The following is an 18,065-nucleotide window of genomic DNA, read 5'->3' as shown; positions in this document are numbered from 1 at the left end:
TCTCTAAACTTCTGGGGTTCTTCCCTGATATTGGGGAATTGCTTAACAGGGTTTAGGAGATCTCCTGGGACTGATATGGGGGTGGCACACTAAAAAATCAATTATGTCTTCTACAGATTCATTCTCAGTCAATTGTGAATAAAATTGTATTGGTGCTGATAACGTTGTTGATGGGGGATCCCCTTTTGGTGCATTTTTCTGTTTTAATTCTTTTATCTGAAATTTTAGTTTTTCTTGGGAGTCCTTAAGGCTCTGAACCTGAGACTCTTGACATCTTTTGGAAGCTTCTGCATACTAATCAAAAAATGTGTCCCACTGAGTCTGTGGTGTTTTACTGCCTCTTGACTCAAGGGCTCCGCGGAGATGAAGGATTTTACTTAAATCAAATGTTCCCTCCAGGGGAAACTGCAAGCTAGCATCATCTCTGGTATACCAATTCCATTTGCCTAAAAACTTACAACTCTTATGGCTATAGTGTGTGTACATTAGAAACTTACACCTTTTATGGCCATGGTGTGTGTACATGTACAACGCTGGAGTCCCTTTTGGCAGAGCCGGTACATCTTTAGACCCTCCGCTCCCCATGTCTTTAAGCTTAATTCACACAGGTCTTTCACACAGGAGAGGCTTATTGAGGGTGTCCGGTCAGGTCGTGAGATTTGCTAGTGGCACAGGAAGGCTGTGGCTAATGTCCATAGCACCGGCACACAACGCAGTTACTCACTGTTAGACACTGCTCATTCATGAGAGTGGGGGTAGGGAAAATTCATCACACAACCCTGATCTCCTTCAGTCTAAGAGTTTCCACCTTGCACCCTTGCTTTCGAAGAGCACACAGAACAAGTCTGGCGTCCTCGGGGCGGCTGCACAAGGTTTCTACTCCCAGCTTCAGAAAGACCTCATAGTTCTTTACAGAACTTAACTCAGTTCACATGGGGAAATACATTCACTGACAACAGCAACACAGTTTCTTTACTCTTTTCTACTCACAGTTCCTACTTACATAGTGGGTCTGACAATTCTGGCAGCAAAAGGGTCAGATAGGGTAAGCCTCAAGCAGTGAACAGGAAGACTCACAGGCAGTCTGTCACTGAAAAGCCCCAATAGAGATTTCAAAAGGTCTCTTACCTTAGTTTGGCGCCGGGGCATCAGTGAGAAAACGGTCTGTATCTCAACCGATCACTCTGGGCATCTCTATCCAAGTCACGGCACCAAACTGTGGAAGAAATCAAACTTCGCGTTGTGGTTGTATTAGAATTGGCAGAGCCATCTAGGTTTATTTAAAGCTATACAAGTGATCACAGGGAGAGTTCTCAAAGGAACTCTGACCTCTACAAGTTTACAAGCGTATTTATACTTTAGACAGTGAGAAAAGATGCAGGGTTCAGACAAAGCAACCTTGAGAGAAACAGAAAGATGTCGATCATTCGTTTGTCACACGTAAGCAGTTTACTTATTTAGAAAAAACACTGTGTTTTGGGAACAGTTATCAGCTTCCGGTTCGGAGGAGAGGAGGAGGTTAAAATCTGCACACACAGCTTAAGATATCAAGACAAAACAAGGCATGAAGGTTTTTTCTTATCTTAGAACATTTTAAAACACATAGCATCAGCATCTTTTTCTCTTCTCTTTCTCTCTCTTAGTCTCTCCTCTTAGTCAAGTAAGAGGCCTGGTTAAGCTTATTTCCACACCTGAATCTACTCTCAGTCAACTTATAGCTGTTGTTCCTTGTACCCCTGGTAGTGCTCGGGGGAACAGGGATTCTCCCATTGCCTGCTGGTCCCCCTTGGCAAGTTCATAGGCGGCCATGAGATCCCCTCTCGGCCTTGTTTTGTGGAAGCTGAACAGGTTCAGGTCCCATAGCCTCTCCTCATCGGGCTTCCCCTGCTGCCTCCTAATCATGCAAGTGACCCTCCTCTGAACACTCTTGATCCCTCCTGAAGTGCAACGCCCAAAACTGGATGCAGTACTCCAACTGCGGTCTGACCAATGTCGCATAGAGGGGGAGGATCACCTCCTTGGACCTGCTTGTGATGCATCTATAGATGCATGACAAGGTGCAGTTAACTTTACTGACAGTGTCCCCACATTGGCAGCCCATGTTCATCTTGGAATCAATAGTGACTCCAAGATCCTTTTCTGCCTCTTTGCTAACAAGAAGAGAGTTTCCCCAACCTGTAGGTATGCTGCTGGTTCTTCCTCCCCAGGTGCAACACCTTGCACTTGTCCGTATTGAAACCCATCCTATTCTCATCCACCTACCTCTGTAACCTGTCCAGATCTAGTTGTAGCCTGTCCCACATCTTGGTGTCATCTGCGAACTTGAAAAAGTTGCTTTTCACCCCCTCATCCAAATTGCCAATGAAGATATTGAACAGTGTGGGATCGAACCCTGGGGAGCCCCACTGCCCACATTTCTCCAGGTTGAAAATGACCCATCCACCACCACTCCCTGGGTGCGGCCCTCCAGCCAATTTGTGACCTATCTGACTGTGTAGGCATTGACGCCACAGTTGCCTAACTTTTTAATGAGAATGGGGTGAGAGACAGTGTCAAAGACCTTCCTAAAGTCCAGAAAGACTACGTCCACCGTGACACCTGCATCCAAGGCTTTTGTGACCTGGTCATAGAAGGCAACCAGGCTGGTCTGACAGGACTTGCCTCTAATGAACCCATGTTGATTGCCCCTAAGCATAATCTCCCCTGCTGGCCCCTTGCAGATGTACTCCTGGATAATTTTCTCAAAGAGCTTCCCTAGGACTGAGGTAAGACTGACGGCCCTATAGTTTTCTGGGTCCTCCTTCCTCCCTTTTTTGAATATGGGGACCACATTGCCCCTTTTCCAGTCATCTGGCACCTCACCAGAGCACTACGAGTGCTTGTAAAGCTGTGCCAGGGGTCCTGCAATGACCACTGCCAATTCCCTAAGCACTCTGGTGTGGAGATCATCAGGACCTGCTGATTTGAACACATCTAGTCCCTCCAGCAGTTCCCTGACTAGGTCCTCACTGACCCTGGGCCTGGCTGCGCCTCCCCTGGGTCTGTCTGGAATCCCAGTGGGGGGGGATGTCCCTGTCCCTGCTCAGAGAAATGGAAGCAAAGAATCTGTTAAAGAGATTAGCTTTGTCATCTGGTGCTACCACCAGATTACCAAGCATGTCCTGCAGAGGCCTCACATTACTTGGGTACCTTCTTTTTACCCGCTATGTATTTTAAAAAAGGTCTTCTTGTTATCTTTGATCCGGGTCGCTAGTCCCAGTTCCATCTCTGCCTTAGGCTTCCTAACAGCCCCCCTACAATCTCGAGCCAAGGTGGTATAATTCTCCTTGGTGATGGCCTCTCCCTTCCATTGGGTGTATGCCTTCTTTTTGGCTTTGAGACATTTGTGGATGCTTTTGGTAAGCCATGGGGGCTTTTGAGCACTCTTGCCCCCTTTGATCCACGTGGGGATTGTCACCCTTTGAGCAAGGAGGATCGTCTCCTTAAGGAATGACCACTCTGCTTGGACTCCCAACTCCCCTCCCCTCCAGGACCTCAGTGCCTCCCCAACCAGTCTCCTTACCTCATTGAAATCCTCCCTTCTGAAGTCCAGGGCTGCTGCCTTCCTGCAGGCCTTTGACACCCTGTGCTGGATGGTAAATTCCAGTAGGCGATGATCGCTGTCACCCAGGTGGTTGAGCACCCACAGTCCCCTCACCAGGTCATCGCCTGTGGCCAGGACCATGTACAACAAGGCACTTCCCCTGGTGGGACTGTGCACCTCCTGGGTTAGGTGGAGGTCCTGTAACTCAGCTAGGAACCTAAGTGAGCAGTTAGATCTGGCTAACTTCTCTTCCCAGCAGATGTCCGGGTAGTTTAGGTCACCCATGATGACCACATCTCTTGACTTAACTGCCTCCGCAAGCTGACCTGAGAATTCCTGGTCCAGCTCTTCTCCCTGGTTAGGTGGCCTGTAGTAGACCCCCACTGTTAGGTCCCTTCCCCTACAGCCCCCTTGTATTCTGACCCAGAGCACCTCAGTTTTCCCTACCTCAAACCCAGTGTTGTTTGCTGAGGATGTGTATTGCTCTTTGATGTAGAGCACCACACCCCAGCCTTTCCTCCCTGTTCTATCCCACTTATACCCCTATACCACCCAGTCATGTGTTGGATCCCACCAAGTTTCAGTGAGCCCCACTATGTCTGGGTTTGTGTTAGCTAGCAGGAGGGCAAGTTCCTCCTGCTTGTTCCCCATACTACAAGCATTAGTGTAGAGGTATTTATGTCCTCCTGAGGGTGTATGCACCTCCTCCCCAACCCCTGGACTGTCCAGGCCCCTGTCTCTAAGAATTTTTCCCTATCATTTTACTCACTCCTACTTGGCCTAATTGGGAGTTGAATTCCAAGCTCCCGCGTAGTAGGCAGAAACTCTACCACACAGCCACCAGTGCTGGTCAGGCCACTGCATAGGATCATCAATAGGGCCTAATATAACTTTTACCAGTGCAGCCAACCCTTCTATTAGGGTAGTCTTAAATCCCAAATCATCAAAGTTATAATCTCCATTTCCCAGCTGATGCACACCCTAACAACTGCTTCCTCCAGTTGTAAGCTTCAGGGCTTTCTCTGGGTTTCTGCACTTCCATAAAGTACAACCAGGACACTATCCGAGCACCTAAAAGTGCAGCCAAAATTCTCCTAGCCTACCAGTATAAGTCATCTCCAACTGGCTATCCATCATCCAAGGCTGCCTTAATCACTGACCAGTCCTCTGAATTACAACTAGCTTGAGCTACATCTTGACAATCAGGAATAGTCCATCCCGTCTGATCCAAACACTGCAACTCACTGAATTGCTGTAGGTTCAACGGACCTAAATTCATAGCTGCTGCTCTCACCTGTTCTGGAGCTAATGGAGCAGTAACAGTAACAGTCTTTTCTACCCTGTGCTGCTGCTATTCTGATGCATTACCATCTCCTACTCCCCCCCACAGCTGGAGCTTGTTCCATCTTTATAATCTGCTGTGTCACTACTGGAGCCATAGGACACTGTTCCATCTTTTTCTTCACATCATGCAACTCCCTCCTCAAAGGAACATAAGGACTTAAAGCTTTTGCATCTTCAGGTAGATCCCTACCTTCACTAGGGTCCAGAAACTCTGGATCCAACCAAATGTTTTCAGCCCAGTTACCAGGTTGCCTTAAACCAGCTGTGACAGCCACCACAACTCCCCACTTCTCCTGCAACTGAGCCTGAAGGCTATAAATCACCTCTCAACAATGTGACTGAATACCATTAGTATTTCCAACAGCTCTGTGTTTATGAAAGGGCTAATCCTGATTTATACCCGCATTCTCCACAAGCTGATAGCACCACTGTCCACCAGATAGTGCTTAGGGATCATCAAAACACAGTTAGCCCTTAAATAGAATGTGAAATACAAACACAGAGAACTCAGTATCCTAAAATCAAAGTCAAACTTTATTAGTATTATCTTAGCAGTTTCTGTATTCAGAGAGAGAAAAGCACTTAGTACAATGATCTCACCCAATCCCAGATGTTACTTTGCTCAACAGGAAAGACAGCCACTCAGTTCCTGAAGCAAAGGGTGTGTCATTGGCTGGGGCGGTCCAGACAGTTGTTGAAAGCTGGATTCATGATGACAATGATGACGACAACACACACTTAAATTTCTTGCTCCCTCTTTTATGCTTTTCTTTAACTTGACTCCTTTGATGACTCCTTGCTTTCTCTCTGCAGTCAGCATATTGTCCATAATTTATCCTGTCAGCATATTCCTTTGTTCAACAGACCCATCACGAGCACACCTCTTAATTTGACCTTTTTCCACTGTCTTACTTTGGGCATTGTCCATTGGTCTCCTTTATCACCTTTCCTTAACATATCCAATCATTTCATTCCTCTGATTGAGCTGGTTAGTGCCACATTCAGTTACTTTGAGCTAGTCACAAAACTATCACTATGTTGTGTTAGAAAAACTTCTCAAAGTGATAGAATAGAAAAGACACCATGCAAGTAAACTCAAGGCCATAAGTTGCTTGCAACAGGCAAAGCCAGCTGATATTGCAAACACCAGCAAAATTCAAAGTTCAGTTAACAATGAGACTATACAGAAATTTAAGCTGAATACAAAAGAAAACTTAAAACAATACTCTAATTCACTACTCTATAAACTAGTGCAACTTTAAAACATAAAATATGACAAGCTACCCCAACACTCAGGGTTTGTTTTTTTTACCCACTCAGAGGGCCTGGATACACTAACAAGTTCATCTGAGGTAACTACCCATGCATATACTCTTACTCTGTGGGAAATGTACAGTAGTTCACCTCATTTTCACTGAACATGCACACAAGCAGTAACCTCAAAGTAGGCAACACGCCGCAAGTTCATACCCTGTCTTACCTCACAGCAACTTCTTCACATAGTCATACCTAAAATCAGACAGCTGAAATCCAGTCAGTCCCAAACCCCTGCATTTACATTCAGTTTAATCTATTCTGTTCTTTTCTAAGTGTCAGGAGTCAGGGCAGAAGCAGACTAAATTGCCCAAGCTGACCCAGGTTCCTGAGTGGGCCTAGCTGGTTGCTTATAAGCAGCAGTGTTTTAGTGCTGAGCAGACTACTCAACTGGGAAGACGCCTCTTTGTCTGGTCTGAGGTTCTGATGCCTTGTTCTTAGTTTCCTAGTTCCTCACTGAGGACTGTTCTCAGCAGTCCTCCCTGTAGGAGGAAAGGTCCTGAACAGGAACCACCACATTGTCTCTAGTGGGTTATGGAATAGAGAAAATCCCACACAATTTACTGATTCGTTTTGATGCACTGGCTGGGGGAGTAGTTAGCTGATTGCACGATTTCACAATGATTACACACTTAATTTATACAACACAATTTTATTTTTAAACTCTTTGCTACGTATATAACACTGCTTAGCTTTAAGAAACACCACAAACATTAAAAACACAATAATTACATATATCAGAAACAATGCTCCGAATGCACTTCCTTCCCAAACAATGCCATAAGAATTAGTGTTACAAAAACAACTACAATTACAATTAAAGTTAAATTTGAATCAATACTATTATTTTTCATAATATACTTACAATCCTAGAATTCCGACAAGCCAAACACCCAGATATGGTTTCATTCCTCAGTGGTACGATTTAATGGGTTGGCCTCAGTAGTACGGTTCAATGGGCTCGCCTCAGCAATACAATTCAATAAGCTGGGCTCAGCAGTGATAGGACTAAGTCCCCTTCCTTCAGTCCCTTTCGGGTGCTCCGCAGCTTCAGCGTGAACTAAGAGATTCGTGTTCACGGAGAGGTTGGGTTAGGTGATCAATCTAATCCGGGCTACACTTGCGATTCTTCCTTCGTTGTTCTGCAAGTGAAGTCACCTCCAAATTGGGACAGTAAGTTACAGTTTTTATTGAGTGAGCTGCCGTCAGTGGGCTCCTCCTACTCAATTTGTCACAACTCCCAAATTTGGGCTCGGATCTTACTCAACAGAAATTACCTTTGTTGAGCATTTTAAATTACTCTTGGGGAGACTTCTTCCATATCACTGTAAATACCATTTTTTTTACCAGTCTGGTTAAAAGGCCTTAGGCTTTGATGTCTCGGAACTCAGGATATTTGCTTTCTTTGTAAAAGACTTCTAAAGATACAATTTAAATTAAGGCTTTAAGTGAAGTCAGGACATTTTTCATGTAGTCCCAAAACAATGAACTAGATAAGGAGATAAATCCTATCTTCTTCCTGAAACTGGCTAATGGGCAACCTTTACAAACATTCAAACTATTTCATTCAATATGACACATATCAGGGAAGTAAATGTGTGGCTGAGACAATGGTGTTGATGTGAAGACTTGGATTATTTGACAATGGACAGATGTTTTGTGGAGGAGGACTATTATCAAGAGATGGGATCCCTCTGACTAGAACTAGAAAGAGCCTCTTTGGGCATCATTTGACCAACCTAGTACGGAGGGCCATCAGATACCACCGAATTTGCACTGAGGAGAACACCCGTGATTGCCACCTCACAAATCTCAAAATGGCTTTCACTCAACAAGGACACTCCTCCAGAGAGATAGATTGCACTTTTGAAAGAGCCACCTGGATATCATGTGAAGAATTGCTGCAGTATAGAAGGAAAATCCCCATGAATCGCACAGCACTGGTTGTGACATATCACCCCTCCCTAAAATCTATATGGATAATCCTCAAACAATTGCAACCCATACTAGAAGGCCCAATTCTTAAGGAGATCTTCCCAGAACCACCCATCCTAGCCTTCAAACAAGCACCGAACCTCACTAACCTCATCACCAGAAGCAAACTTCCTACAACCCAAAACAATGGATCCAGACTGCCATGACAAGAAATGTAAAACCTGCCAGCATATCTCCACAACCCCCACAATTACTACACCCCAAAACAGAACCATCAGCATTTCTGGATCTTAAAGCTGCAGCTCCAGAAATGTAATATATGTCATGCAATGCACCAAATGCCCTGATGGAAAATACATAGGAGAGACCAAACAACAACTGTGCACCAGAATGAATGCACACTGGAAATTTATCAAAGATGAGACTATCCAATTACCTGTGGGGACACATTTCTCACACGAAAACCACACTCTCTCCAATCTCAGTTCTAATTGTCAAAGGTAAGGATGCACTGATAGAGATTTTTGGGGCCGATGCTGATAGCTGCTTTTTAAGGAGGTATATCAACCAATACCAATCCGATATCCAATACCAGCCTGGCAGCTTGGAGAGCTGTGTGCAGCTGGTAAGTCTGGTGTGGTGGAAGGGGAGGGGGAAACAAAAAAAATGAGGTGGGCAGATCAAGGCCCCCACAGTGAGGAAGGAGTGGGGCTGGGGCAGGAGCTGGGTCAAGTGCTGCCCAGCTGCGGCAGGGCAGATGCAGGACAGAGTCATGGCTCATCCAGGGGGCACAGGAAGTGGGGAGGGGTGGCTCCCACCATTGCATGCCACTCATCTGGGAGATGCTTGTCCGGCACTTGCTCACTCATCTGAGGGCTCCCACTGCTCATCCGGGAGGGCATGAGGGAAGCATGTGCCCCCAGATCTGTGTGGAGCAGGGCAGGCTGGGGCCGGGGCTGTGCCAAGCTCTTCCTGGCGGTGGTGGGGGACGGGGCTCGAGGTGGGCAGCAGCAGCACTGGAACAGGGATGTTGGGGGGGCTATGGTGAATTTTGGGGTGGCTACAGCCCTCCTCCACTTCCCCCCATCCCAGCACTTACTACCATCTGCCCCAAGCCCAGCCCCGCCCCACTGGAAAGAGCTTGGCGCAGCCCCAGCCCTCCCCACCACCCCACCTCGCCTTGCACAGATCCGGGGGCACATGCCTCCCATCTGCCACATGCCCTCCCAAATGAGGGGCGGGAGCTGCCAGATAAGTGAGATGAGCCACCAGACAAGCAGTTCCTGGACAGGTAGTGCACAACAGCGGGAGCCACCCCCTCTCCCCATGCCCCCCAATGAGCAGCAGCTCAGTCCCACACCTACCCCACCCCATCTGGGCAGCGCTTGACCTAGCCCCTGGCCCAGCTCCAGCCCCACTCCTCCCTCACCGTGTGGGCTTTGATCTTCCCCTCCATGCCCCTTCCCTTCCCTTCCCCCTCCCCTTCCAACACACCAGACTTACCAGCTGCACGCAGCTCTCCAAGCTGCCCAGCTGTGGTCCTTGCTGCCTACGTGCTGTGCTGCAGCTGCGTGTATGCATGGGCCATTTATCAGCCAGATTATTGGCCATATCTGGCTGATTTCCAATACAAACAATTTTCTTTATATCGGTGCCAATCTGATATCGGACTGATGTATCGATGCACCTCTACTCAAAGGGAATTTACAAAACTCAAAGGGAATTTACAAAACTTGTTCATAGACGAGCCTATGAACTTCACTTCATCAACCTCTTAGATACAAAAAATCATGAACTAAATATAGACATTGGATTTATGTCACATTATAACCTGCCTAACATCTGATACCCCAGGTACCTCTCCACTATTTACCAGCTACATTCATTCCCCTTCCCCAGCTGGTTTCTCACCCACTGACTCCTTAATTTACATTGTCACTGACTGGCTTGTTTGCATACATACCATCCTCTGGCTTCTTTACTATTCATGTGGGATTGTCAAGGACCATGCATTCTGAAATAGCTGCCTAAAATGGGCCCACAGAATATTTGAATTTGCCTATCTGTACCTGTCTGAGTGGGAAATTACCTGGTTTGGCCAACAGTTGTCTATTTTGTATGCAGGTACCTGCTGGCAGGTACAGATGCATATTTTGAAAATACAGATCAAACACTTCTCCCTTAAACATGCCCCCATATGTCTACTTTTATGTATCTGAGTTGTAGTCTGTTTGGCAGCAGAGAGTTAGAATTCCTGGCGTGGCAGGACTCTGCCACTCATCTTCTGTTACTATGCCCATTTAGCTGCCTCACATGAAATGTGAGCAGACTGCTTCCGTGATGGTGCCAGCTCACTTGAGTGCTTAGTAGCAGGTTACTAGATGCAATAGTTTCAGTCATTTTTTGCACTTCAAATTTAGGTCATGGCTGATGGAAGCACATCTGTATTCATCCCCAAAATTGACTCTGGTGAAGAAGAAAAATGTTTGGCAGCAGAAGCCACAGAACGTGACACTTCTACCACATCCAGGGAACATGTCCCTAGGTAAAATGAATGTAGTCGATAGGCTTATTTTTTCTTTTTTATTAGTCAATTTTCATGCACTTGATGCCACCGTTTTGAAATCTCTCATTATGTCATTATCATGTTTTTTCTTATTGACTATTTAGAAAATAATATAATTTTAATATAACCTTGAACTGATCAGCTTTGTACGGGTGGTTGCTTAGGTTCTTCATTGTCTATGCCGATGGTTCAGGGATTGAAATTCTTCAGAACAGTTATGTGGAAGAATACCTGTCTGAGGCATATGGTGATCCAGCTACAGCAGTTTTGCAAGAGCCAGTACAAGAATGTCCAGGTGAGGATATTCCATTCCCTTTTTGTCAACTTAATACAAAGATTATTACATTAGTGAGACCAGAATGCTCAAAACTCTTATGTGGACAGGAAAAATTATACTGAATTTATTCACTGTGCTCAGATTCCAAATATGCCACGCAGCCACGATGGTGAGGAGACTAGCCAGGTCAGGCATCCAAGGAATTCACCAGTCAGTAGTGGCACAAGCCGAGGGTGCAGCAGCCTAGATACAATTTTAAACTCTGTTGTCCAGACACTTCCTCTTCCAGGTCAGAAGTTTCTATTGGAAGGGGTGAGGGGTCTACTGACCCTGGCTGACCACTTTGGTGGCAGGGAGTGGGCATGTAGCTAAGCCAAGCTGGAGGGTTCTAGCCATGTGTGTCCACCCCAGTGTTCTGTTGAGGAGATGTCAGACCAGGATGAGTCTTTGTGCCAGGCAGGCTGAGGTCCTAGGTTCAAAGCCACAAACCTGACAAGTTGGGAGAGCTGTTAGATGAGATCTTGGGCATTGGGTGCCTTTCCTCAGGTCTAAGCTTGTCTAAGAGTTATCCCAATTATAAAGACATATAAATATTGAAATAAAATAATATGTAATAGAAAAAACTTCCCAGACAGAACTTAATCCTGCCTTCTGCAGGCTTGCTCAAATAAAAAGATCACACAATACTTTTTGGAAGATGTCTAGACTTGGGCTCTGACAGACCACAGGGAGAAGAAATTCTAGAGCTAAGACTACCAAGAAAAAAACCTCTCATTTGTTCTTATCAAACAACCTTGGCTCACAGATGGCATCTACAGGAGGTTACTTGTGTCTGACCTTAGAGTTTGTAATGGAACCAAGGAGTTCCTTAGGGTATGTAGAGCCCAGACCATTTAGGGTCTGATAGGTCAAAGCCAGCACCTTGAATTGTGCTGGAAAGCTATTGGAAGCTAGTGCTAACTCTGTAGATCCTGGCAACCCACATCCTTAAGAAGGTAGGCCAGATTGATGATCCAAAACATCAGGGACCAATGCAAATTCCTAATTTCAGTTTGATTGGAAAGATTTTCCAAAAAGATCTAAAAGCCTGCTCTTGAAAATTTGATACTTAAAATACTTATAGTTTTTACGAAAGGTAAAATGAATTAGAGGAACAAGTACAGATAATTAATGCATCTCAAATCATATTGACACTGTGATTTGACAGTAATATTTAAAATCTGATTAAATACAGGACACAAGTGTGCTCAATTATCCTTGAAGCTGGAATTGTAACCCCAGGCCTCCAACAAGCTGCTCAAAACAGTTTAACTTGTGTTGGATTGCATGACTACACCTCCTTCCTCAAGATGAGGCAATTTATTTGCACTCCACAACAGAGCAAATTGAAATGCCTGGCAACTTGCAAATGCAGTCTTTGGTTGGGCAAAATTTGGGAAAGTCTAATCCAATGTTGTCTCTCTCACAGTCCCATTATGATCCCTTACTGTCTATAACAGGGCTGTCTAGTTGGCAGCCTGGAAGCCATATGCAGCCCATGAGGGGTTAAGTTGCAGACCTCATCCCACCAGCTGTAGCAGCAACCAGTCTCTGGGCTCCCCCTCCCTCCTTTGGCTTCTTCTGCCTGCCCCAACCTGAGGGGGGTGTACTGCATTATGGGAAGCAGAAAGCGACACTGGGGCTGTGTGGGCACATAGTACAGCAGTATGGCTATAGAGAGCAGGGAGCTGCCCACGTGGATGTGGGGTGTAGCAGGTTGTAACCATGTGGTCTGCTGCCCAGGGGGCCTCTGCTGCAGCCTGTGTGTGGCCTCCACTGGTATTGTCCAGGGCAAGAGGCCCCCAGTGGTGCAGTTTGCAGGGTGTGCAGCCCCCTAGAAGTTGGATAGCCCTAGATGATAACAGTGGTATCACATTCTCAGCTGTATAAAAAGTGAGAATTAGCTGCTTTACATTTGCATCAGCGTTTTCATCAGAGGATTCCAAAATATTGCAAAACACTTGTTCACCAGTTTTTAATGCAAATGGTTTTTACTTAAATGTTTTTTTGAAGCAGGTGTTCTTAGTGTCACTGTCCTCCGACCTTTGACTGAAGCCTCTGTCTGGTTAATGAAGAAAGAATCCACCAGTATTGTTCCTCCAAACCTACAGTCAAGAAACTGGGATACATTTCCTCCTTTTGAGGTACAAGTGTTTCAGAAGGCTATATTGCTGTTTGATGTTCCTTTATTAATTTTCATAGTTATTACTTGTGCTTATCACTTAGAGATTCATCTGTTATATAAATCTTGAAGGCAACATTATGAGCATTTAGTCTGACCTCCTGGATCACATCACTGTCAGATTCAACTGAAGAATTTCCAAGCACTTTAGAAACTTGAATCAGTCAAACATCTGTGTAAAGTAGTTAAGTATTACTCCTAAATTCCAGTTGGAAAATGGAAGACAAAGATTAGTGAGTTTAGGTCACATGGTGAGTCCATACCACACCAAAAAATAAAACTCTGATCTTACAAAAGCCCATGCTTCAAAATCATGCATTCTCCTCAGCACCATGAAGAAAGTATCCTCTTTAGAAAAAACGGATTACACAAGCAAGTGTAAAAAGTGCCACCTCGGAATACATTGTACATTAATTCTTCTGGTTAAAATTTTAGCAAAATCAAATCAGGATCTAAATGTTTATAGTAATTCCCATATTTTTAAGTGAAAAATGTGGGATGCTGACACTAGTGAATTTATGGGCTGTCAGTATTTGGCTTCAAACTTCTTGGATCAGGACACATCTCTGCCTTTCAACATAAAAACAGCCTAGGCACTTGGTAAAACTATAGATCTCACGGTAGGAAACAACTTTGCGTTCAGCTTCTGAATATATTTAGGTTTAAGGTATAATTTCAAATCTATAAATAGTAGGCTTTTTGCATGAGGGGATGAACATACACACACACACACGCACACAGGCAGTAGTTCCCTGCAGGTAAGTCTAATAGGGGCAAGGGTGGGGAGCTAGACAGACCATAGGTTGGTCATGGGGGAACAGGGGGAGAGGGAGGGGGACTGCCTCAGAGTAATCAAGTCTGGGGGAGGGAGGGAGGTCCTGTGAAGGGAAAGTGCGTGTCTGGGGGGTGGAGGGGAGCGTGTCTGCCTGTCTGTGTTCATGGCAGGAAGAGTGTGTTTGTGTCTGTCCATGTGCAGAGAGTAAGTGAGAGTAGAGCACCTGTGTCTGTGCATGCATGTGTGTACTTGTGGCCATGGCAGGGGAGCAGGGGGGCAGGGCAGGGAGGAGGGAGAAGAGGCTGGCATGTGCCCCCCTACCCCCAGCCCAGCAGGGTCCACCCAGCCTCCCCAGCCAGCACCAGGAGGGGAAGGGGCCCCTCCCCCGCTACAGTCCAGCTCCCATGTGGGGTGGGGGCCTCCAATTTTGTGTTTCCCCATGGTCCCAATACACCTTAATCCACCTCTGCATGCACACACCTGCCCCTTTGCTTTCTGATTTCATGAGACTTTTCAAAGTCAGTACAGTAATCATCTCTCTTTGGTTGTTGATTGTATTCAGAGGAAAATTCCAGGTCCTCCATTTGGCACCCATATTTGGAAAGGACTGCACATAGGATCCAAAGAGTCTGCCTGCCCTCCAACGTCTGTACAAAAATGCCCTAATGTGCTGCAAGTCCGTCAGCTGATTCAGTATGAGCCAATCAGTAATGAGCTGAGAAGGAAGCTGGAACTTTCTCTCAAGGTAATGCGGTCTCAATTACTTCATTCTTTCAGTACAAAGAACTGGCAAATTTCCCATATATAAGGACCTACTTATATGGCAGCAAGACAAAGGCGGGGTTTTGCAGCCTGTTTGCAGCACGCAGTGCCTATTTCACTTTGTAGCAGCCCTGCCCCTCAGCACTCATTGACAATGAGGTCCCATGGGGAGAAGGGATGAAGGGGTGGCTGCCACCTTTATTGTTGGCTTCCATTTGCACCACCTCACCCCTCAGTGCTGATAGGCAGAGCGGCCCTGGTGGGTGGGGGAAGGACAAGGGAGCAGTCACCATCTTATCTGCAGTCCTTATATGACTCCACCAGCTGGCAACTTCCCCTCCCAGCAGTGAGGACTGCTGACTTCCGCTAGGGAGCCAGCATTTTATTTTTATTAAGTTTTTTTGTTGATTTCACAGACAATCCCAGATTTCGTGGTTTTCACAAAATCCGTGAATTAAATAGGTCCATATACACCTGAAGCAAGAGCTGTAATGGACCTTAAATCCAATAAGTGTTTTATAAGCATGCATATATCCACAAAAAAAACCCATAACTCCTGAGCAGCACAGTTATTTCACTGAAGCAAAATTATAGATTAAGGATGATTAATATTAATATACAGGGGCCCAACTGAGTCCACAGTATAAATACGATGCTGACAGGTGGCTTCCTTTGTGAAGAGTCAGAGCACTGAAGTCAGAAATAAATGAGCCATTCAACCACTTCAGTCTCTTAAGTGGTCTTTTAAGGCCTTTATTTCCCTGCTGAGAAAAGGTATGATTTTTACCTCTAAGAACCTAACAAATATGATCTCCCAAGGTAAAAACAGTGAAGGCAAAACGCTTCATTTTTATAGCAAGATAAATGATATGAGGCCATCCTCAGGCAGAAGCATGATATTCATCTTGCCTAGTTTACCTTATAGTAAAACTGAAGCATCCTGTTTTCACTGAATTTTTCCCCGTGGGCTAGTTCATGTGCATTAGTGAAATGAAACCCACTTTTTTAGCAGTGAAGACAAGGCCTCTTTCGGTGTTGAGGCTCAGTGACACAGTGTTTACTGGGAGAAGACTTACTTCTACTAATTATGTTGCATTCTGAGAATAAACAGGGCGGGGGGGGGGGGGGGGGAGCTGTGTGTTGTGGAATGGGAAAGAAACGGGGGGGGGGGGGGGGGGGTATGGACTACTTTCATTTCCCTTTCGCTCTACCGCTCTAGAGATAGGGGTCACATGGGGCCTTGCTCACCTACTTACTGCTCAGCATGACCTGGATTCAGGACGGGGTGCTGACTTACTTTCCATTTGGGGTGATAAGGAAACCTAGCAGGTGCTCAGGACAAGGCACTGCAGCCAGGCTGTCTTTGACAGAGCAGCCTTTGAGAGAGCACAACACTGTTGAAATGCCAGCTTGTTGACATGGCTGGACCTGGAATCAGTGCCACATAAAGATCAAGATCCTGAAGTTGCAACACAAAATGCCAGTCATGTCTTCAGTGCCGTGCAAGGAGATGCTTGCCTACAAAGAGGAGCTCTCACAGATCATTGTGAGGGACAAATTCATGCAGCCGTGCTTCACAGGAGAATTCTTTTGGGCTATTTCACAACCATTGAGTAGGTACAAGCTTGCATCTTCTGCAGATACAGGGCTGTTGTGTTTGTCCAAGACAGTGATTCTCATCCAGGGTGCCGTGATACCCTGGGTTTATTCACAAGATAAACTCAGCGATTTCAAGTGTTAAAAAAAAGTCTGACCTGTTGTGGTCTAAGTTCTTTACAACTGAAGAATTTATTTATTTTTCTATAGGCAAAAAATAAAAAAATAAAAAAATCAAGAGACAACTAAAGGCTGACATTTGCTGAGAGTTGCCTTCAATCCGAAAAGGTTGAAACCCATTCAGAAATAAATTATTCCAGCCACGAGTGTAGTTAAGAGTGCTGCTAGTCTGGCAAGCATGGAACATACTGTGAACATAAAGTTAAGCTGTGCATTCATTGCTACTAACAGATTCAACAGAAAGTAGCTTTAAATTCTCATATATACATATATCACAGGAACCAGATTTTATTCCACCTAGGCTAGGGACAGACATGTCAGCTCAGCCAGGGCCCAGGGAGTAGCCATGATGGAACCACAGCTCCAGGGGTGGACCCAGCCCCATGGTCCGGCCTGGCCAGACAGTGTGGCTGCCTTGGCCTGGGCTAAGTGAGGCTGGTCCAGACTGCAGGGGTGGGCCATCCCCAGTAGCAGCTCTACAGAGCTGCTCCCCATGCCCCAGCTGAGCTGGGCCAGGCCAGGGAGCGCCACACAGAGGACCCCTCCATCCCCGCCTCATGGGGGTTGGGGCAAGGGAGGAAGGGGAAGAGTACTCCCCAGCATTGAACAGAGTGCCCCTTCTTACCCCGTGGTGAGGGAGGGGCAGGGGGCTCTGTGTAGTATAGTACTTCCCAACCCGGCCCAGCCAGGGCATGGGAAGCAGCTGTAATGGAGCCACAGCTGCCAGGGTGGTCCCACCCCCACAGCCCAGACCAGCTTCACTCAGCCATGGCTGAGGAAGCCACACAATATGGCCAGGACAGGCCAGAGGGCCAGGGCCACCCCTGGCAGCTCCAGCTCAGTAACAGGGACATGGCTGGCAGCTGCTAGCCAGGCTGGCTCAGAGGCATTGCACAGGTTCATGGAGCTGCAGCCAGCCCCCTCAGTGGGCAGCTGCCAGGTTCTGGGCTCTGCTGGACTGAAGGGAGTTTTCCCAGCCCTGAGCAGTGCTGTGGGGTGTGGCAGGAGCCACAGCTGGAGGCAAGGGGAGAAAGCCCTGCCAGGCCAAGTTGGCTTCCTCCCACCTGCCATGATGACTCTCCCTCCCATTCCTGCCACTCCTGAGCCACTCCAGGAGGCAGCAGGGGGAGCTTCAGCCCTGAAGCTTGTGCCCCATGCCCAGAGCTCTGGCTGCAGCCCCCGAACTGAAGTCTTCCACCCAGGCACCTACCACCTTTCAAGGCCATCCGGGGGCTGCAGCTGGAGCTCCACACAGGGCAAAAGTTTCCCACTCCCCTCTCTCCCCAGTGGCGCAGCACGGGGCAGTGGTGGCAGCAGCAGCTGCAGATGAGGAGGACAGAGCAGCCCCCCACCCCAGCCAGCCCACAGCTGCTTGTTAATTTGCAGCCCCAGGTGCTCCACAGGGCAGGGGGTGCAGTGGCCTCAGGGCCTGCTGCCACCTCTGAGCTGGCCCAGGAAGCCCACTGCGCAGTCAGCCCCCACCTGGAGGCCAGACACCAGCCAGCAGGGCCC

General features: G+C 46.8%; 1 protein-coding gene across 1 annotated transcript in view; it reads left to right on the top strand.

The window, feature by feature from the left end:
* The first annotated feature begins 10,671 nt into the window (after nt 1–10,671).
* The window catches only part of SPAG17 (sperm associated antigen 17), a 78,775-nt gene continuing 71,381 nt past the window's right edge, over nt 10,672–18,065 (top strand). Inside the window, exons 1-4 of the mRNA XM_025192457.1 lie at nt 10,672–10,721; nt 10,907–11,037; nt 13,075–13,202; nt 14,578–14,760. Of these exons, the coding sequence (XP_025048242.1) occupies nt 13,128–13,202; nt 14,578–14,760 (258 nt within the window). The 5' untranslated portion in view covers nt 10,672–10,721; nt 10,907–11,037; nt 13,075–13,127. The remainder of the gene's footprint in view (nt 10,722–10,906; nt 11,038–13,074; nt 13,203–14,577; nt 14,761–18,065) is intronic.

Source organism: Alligator sinensis, unplaced genomic scaffold (genome assembly GCF_000455745.1).
Source record: "Alligator sinensis unplaced genomic scaffold, ASM45574v1 scaffold101_1, whole genome shotgun sequence".
NCBI lineage: Eukaryota > Metazoa > Chordata > Crocodylia > Alligatoridae > Alligator > Alligator sinensis.
This window is presented reverse-complemented; position numbering and strand designations above follow the sequence as displayed.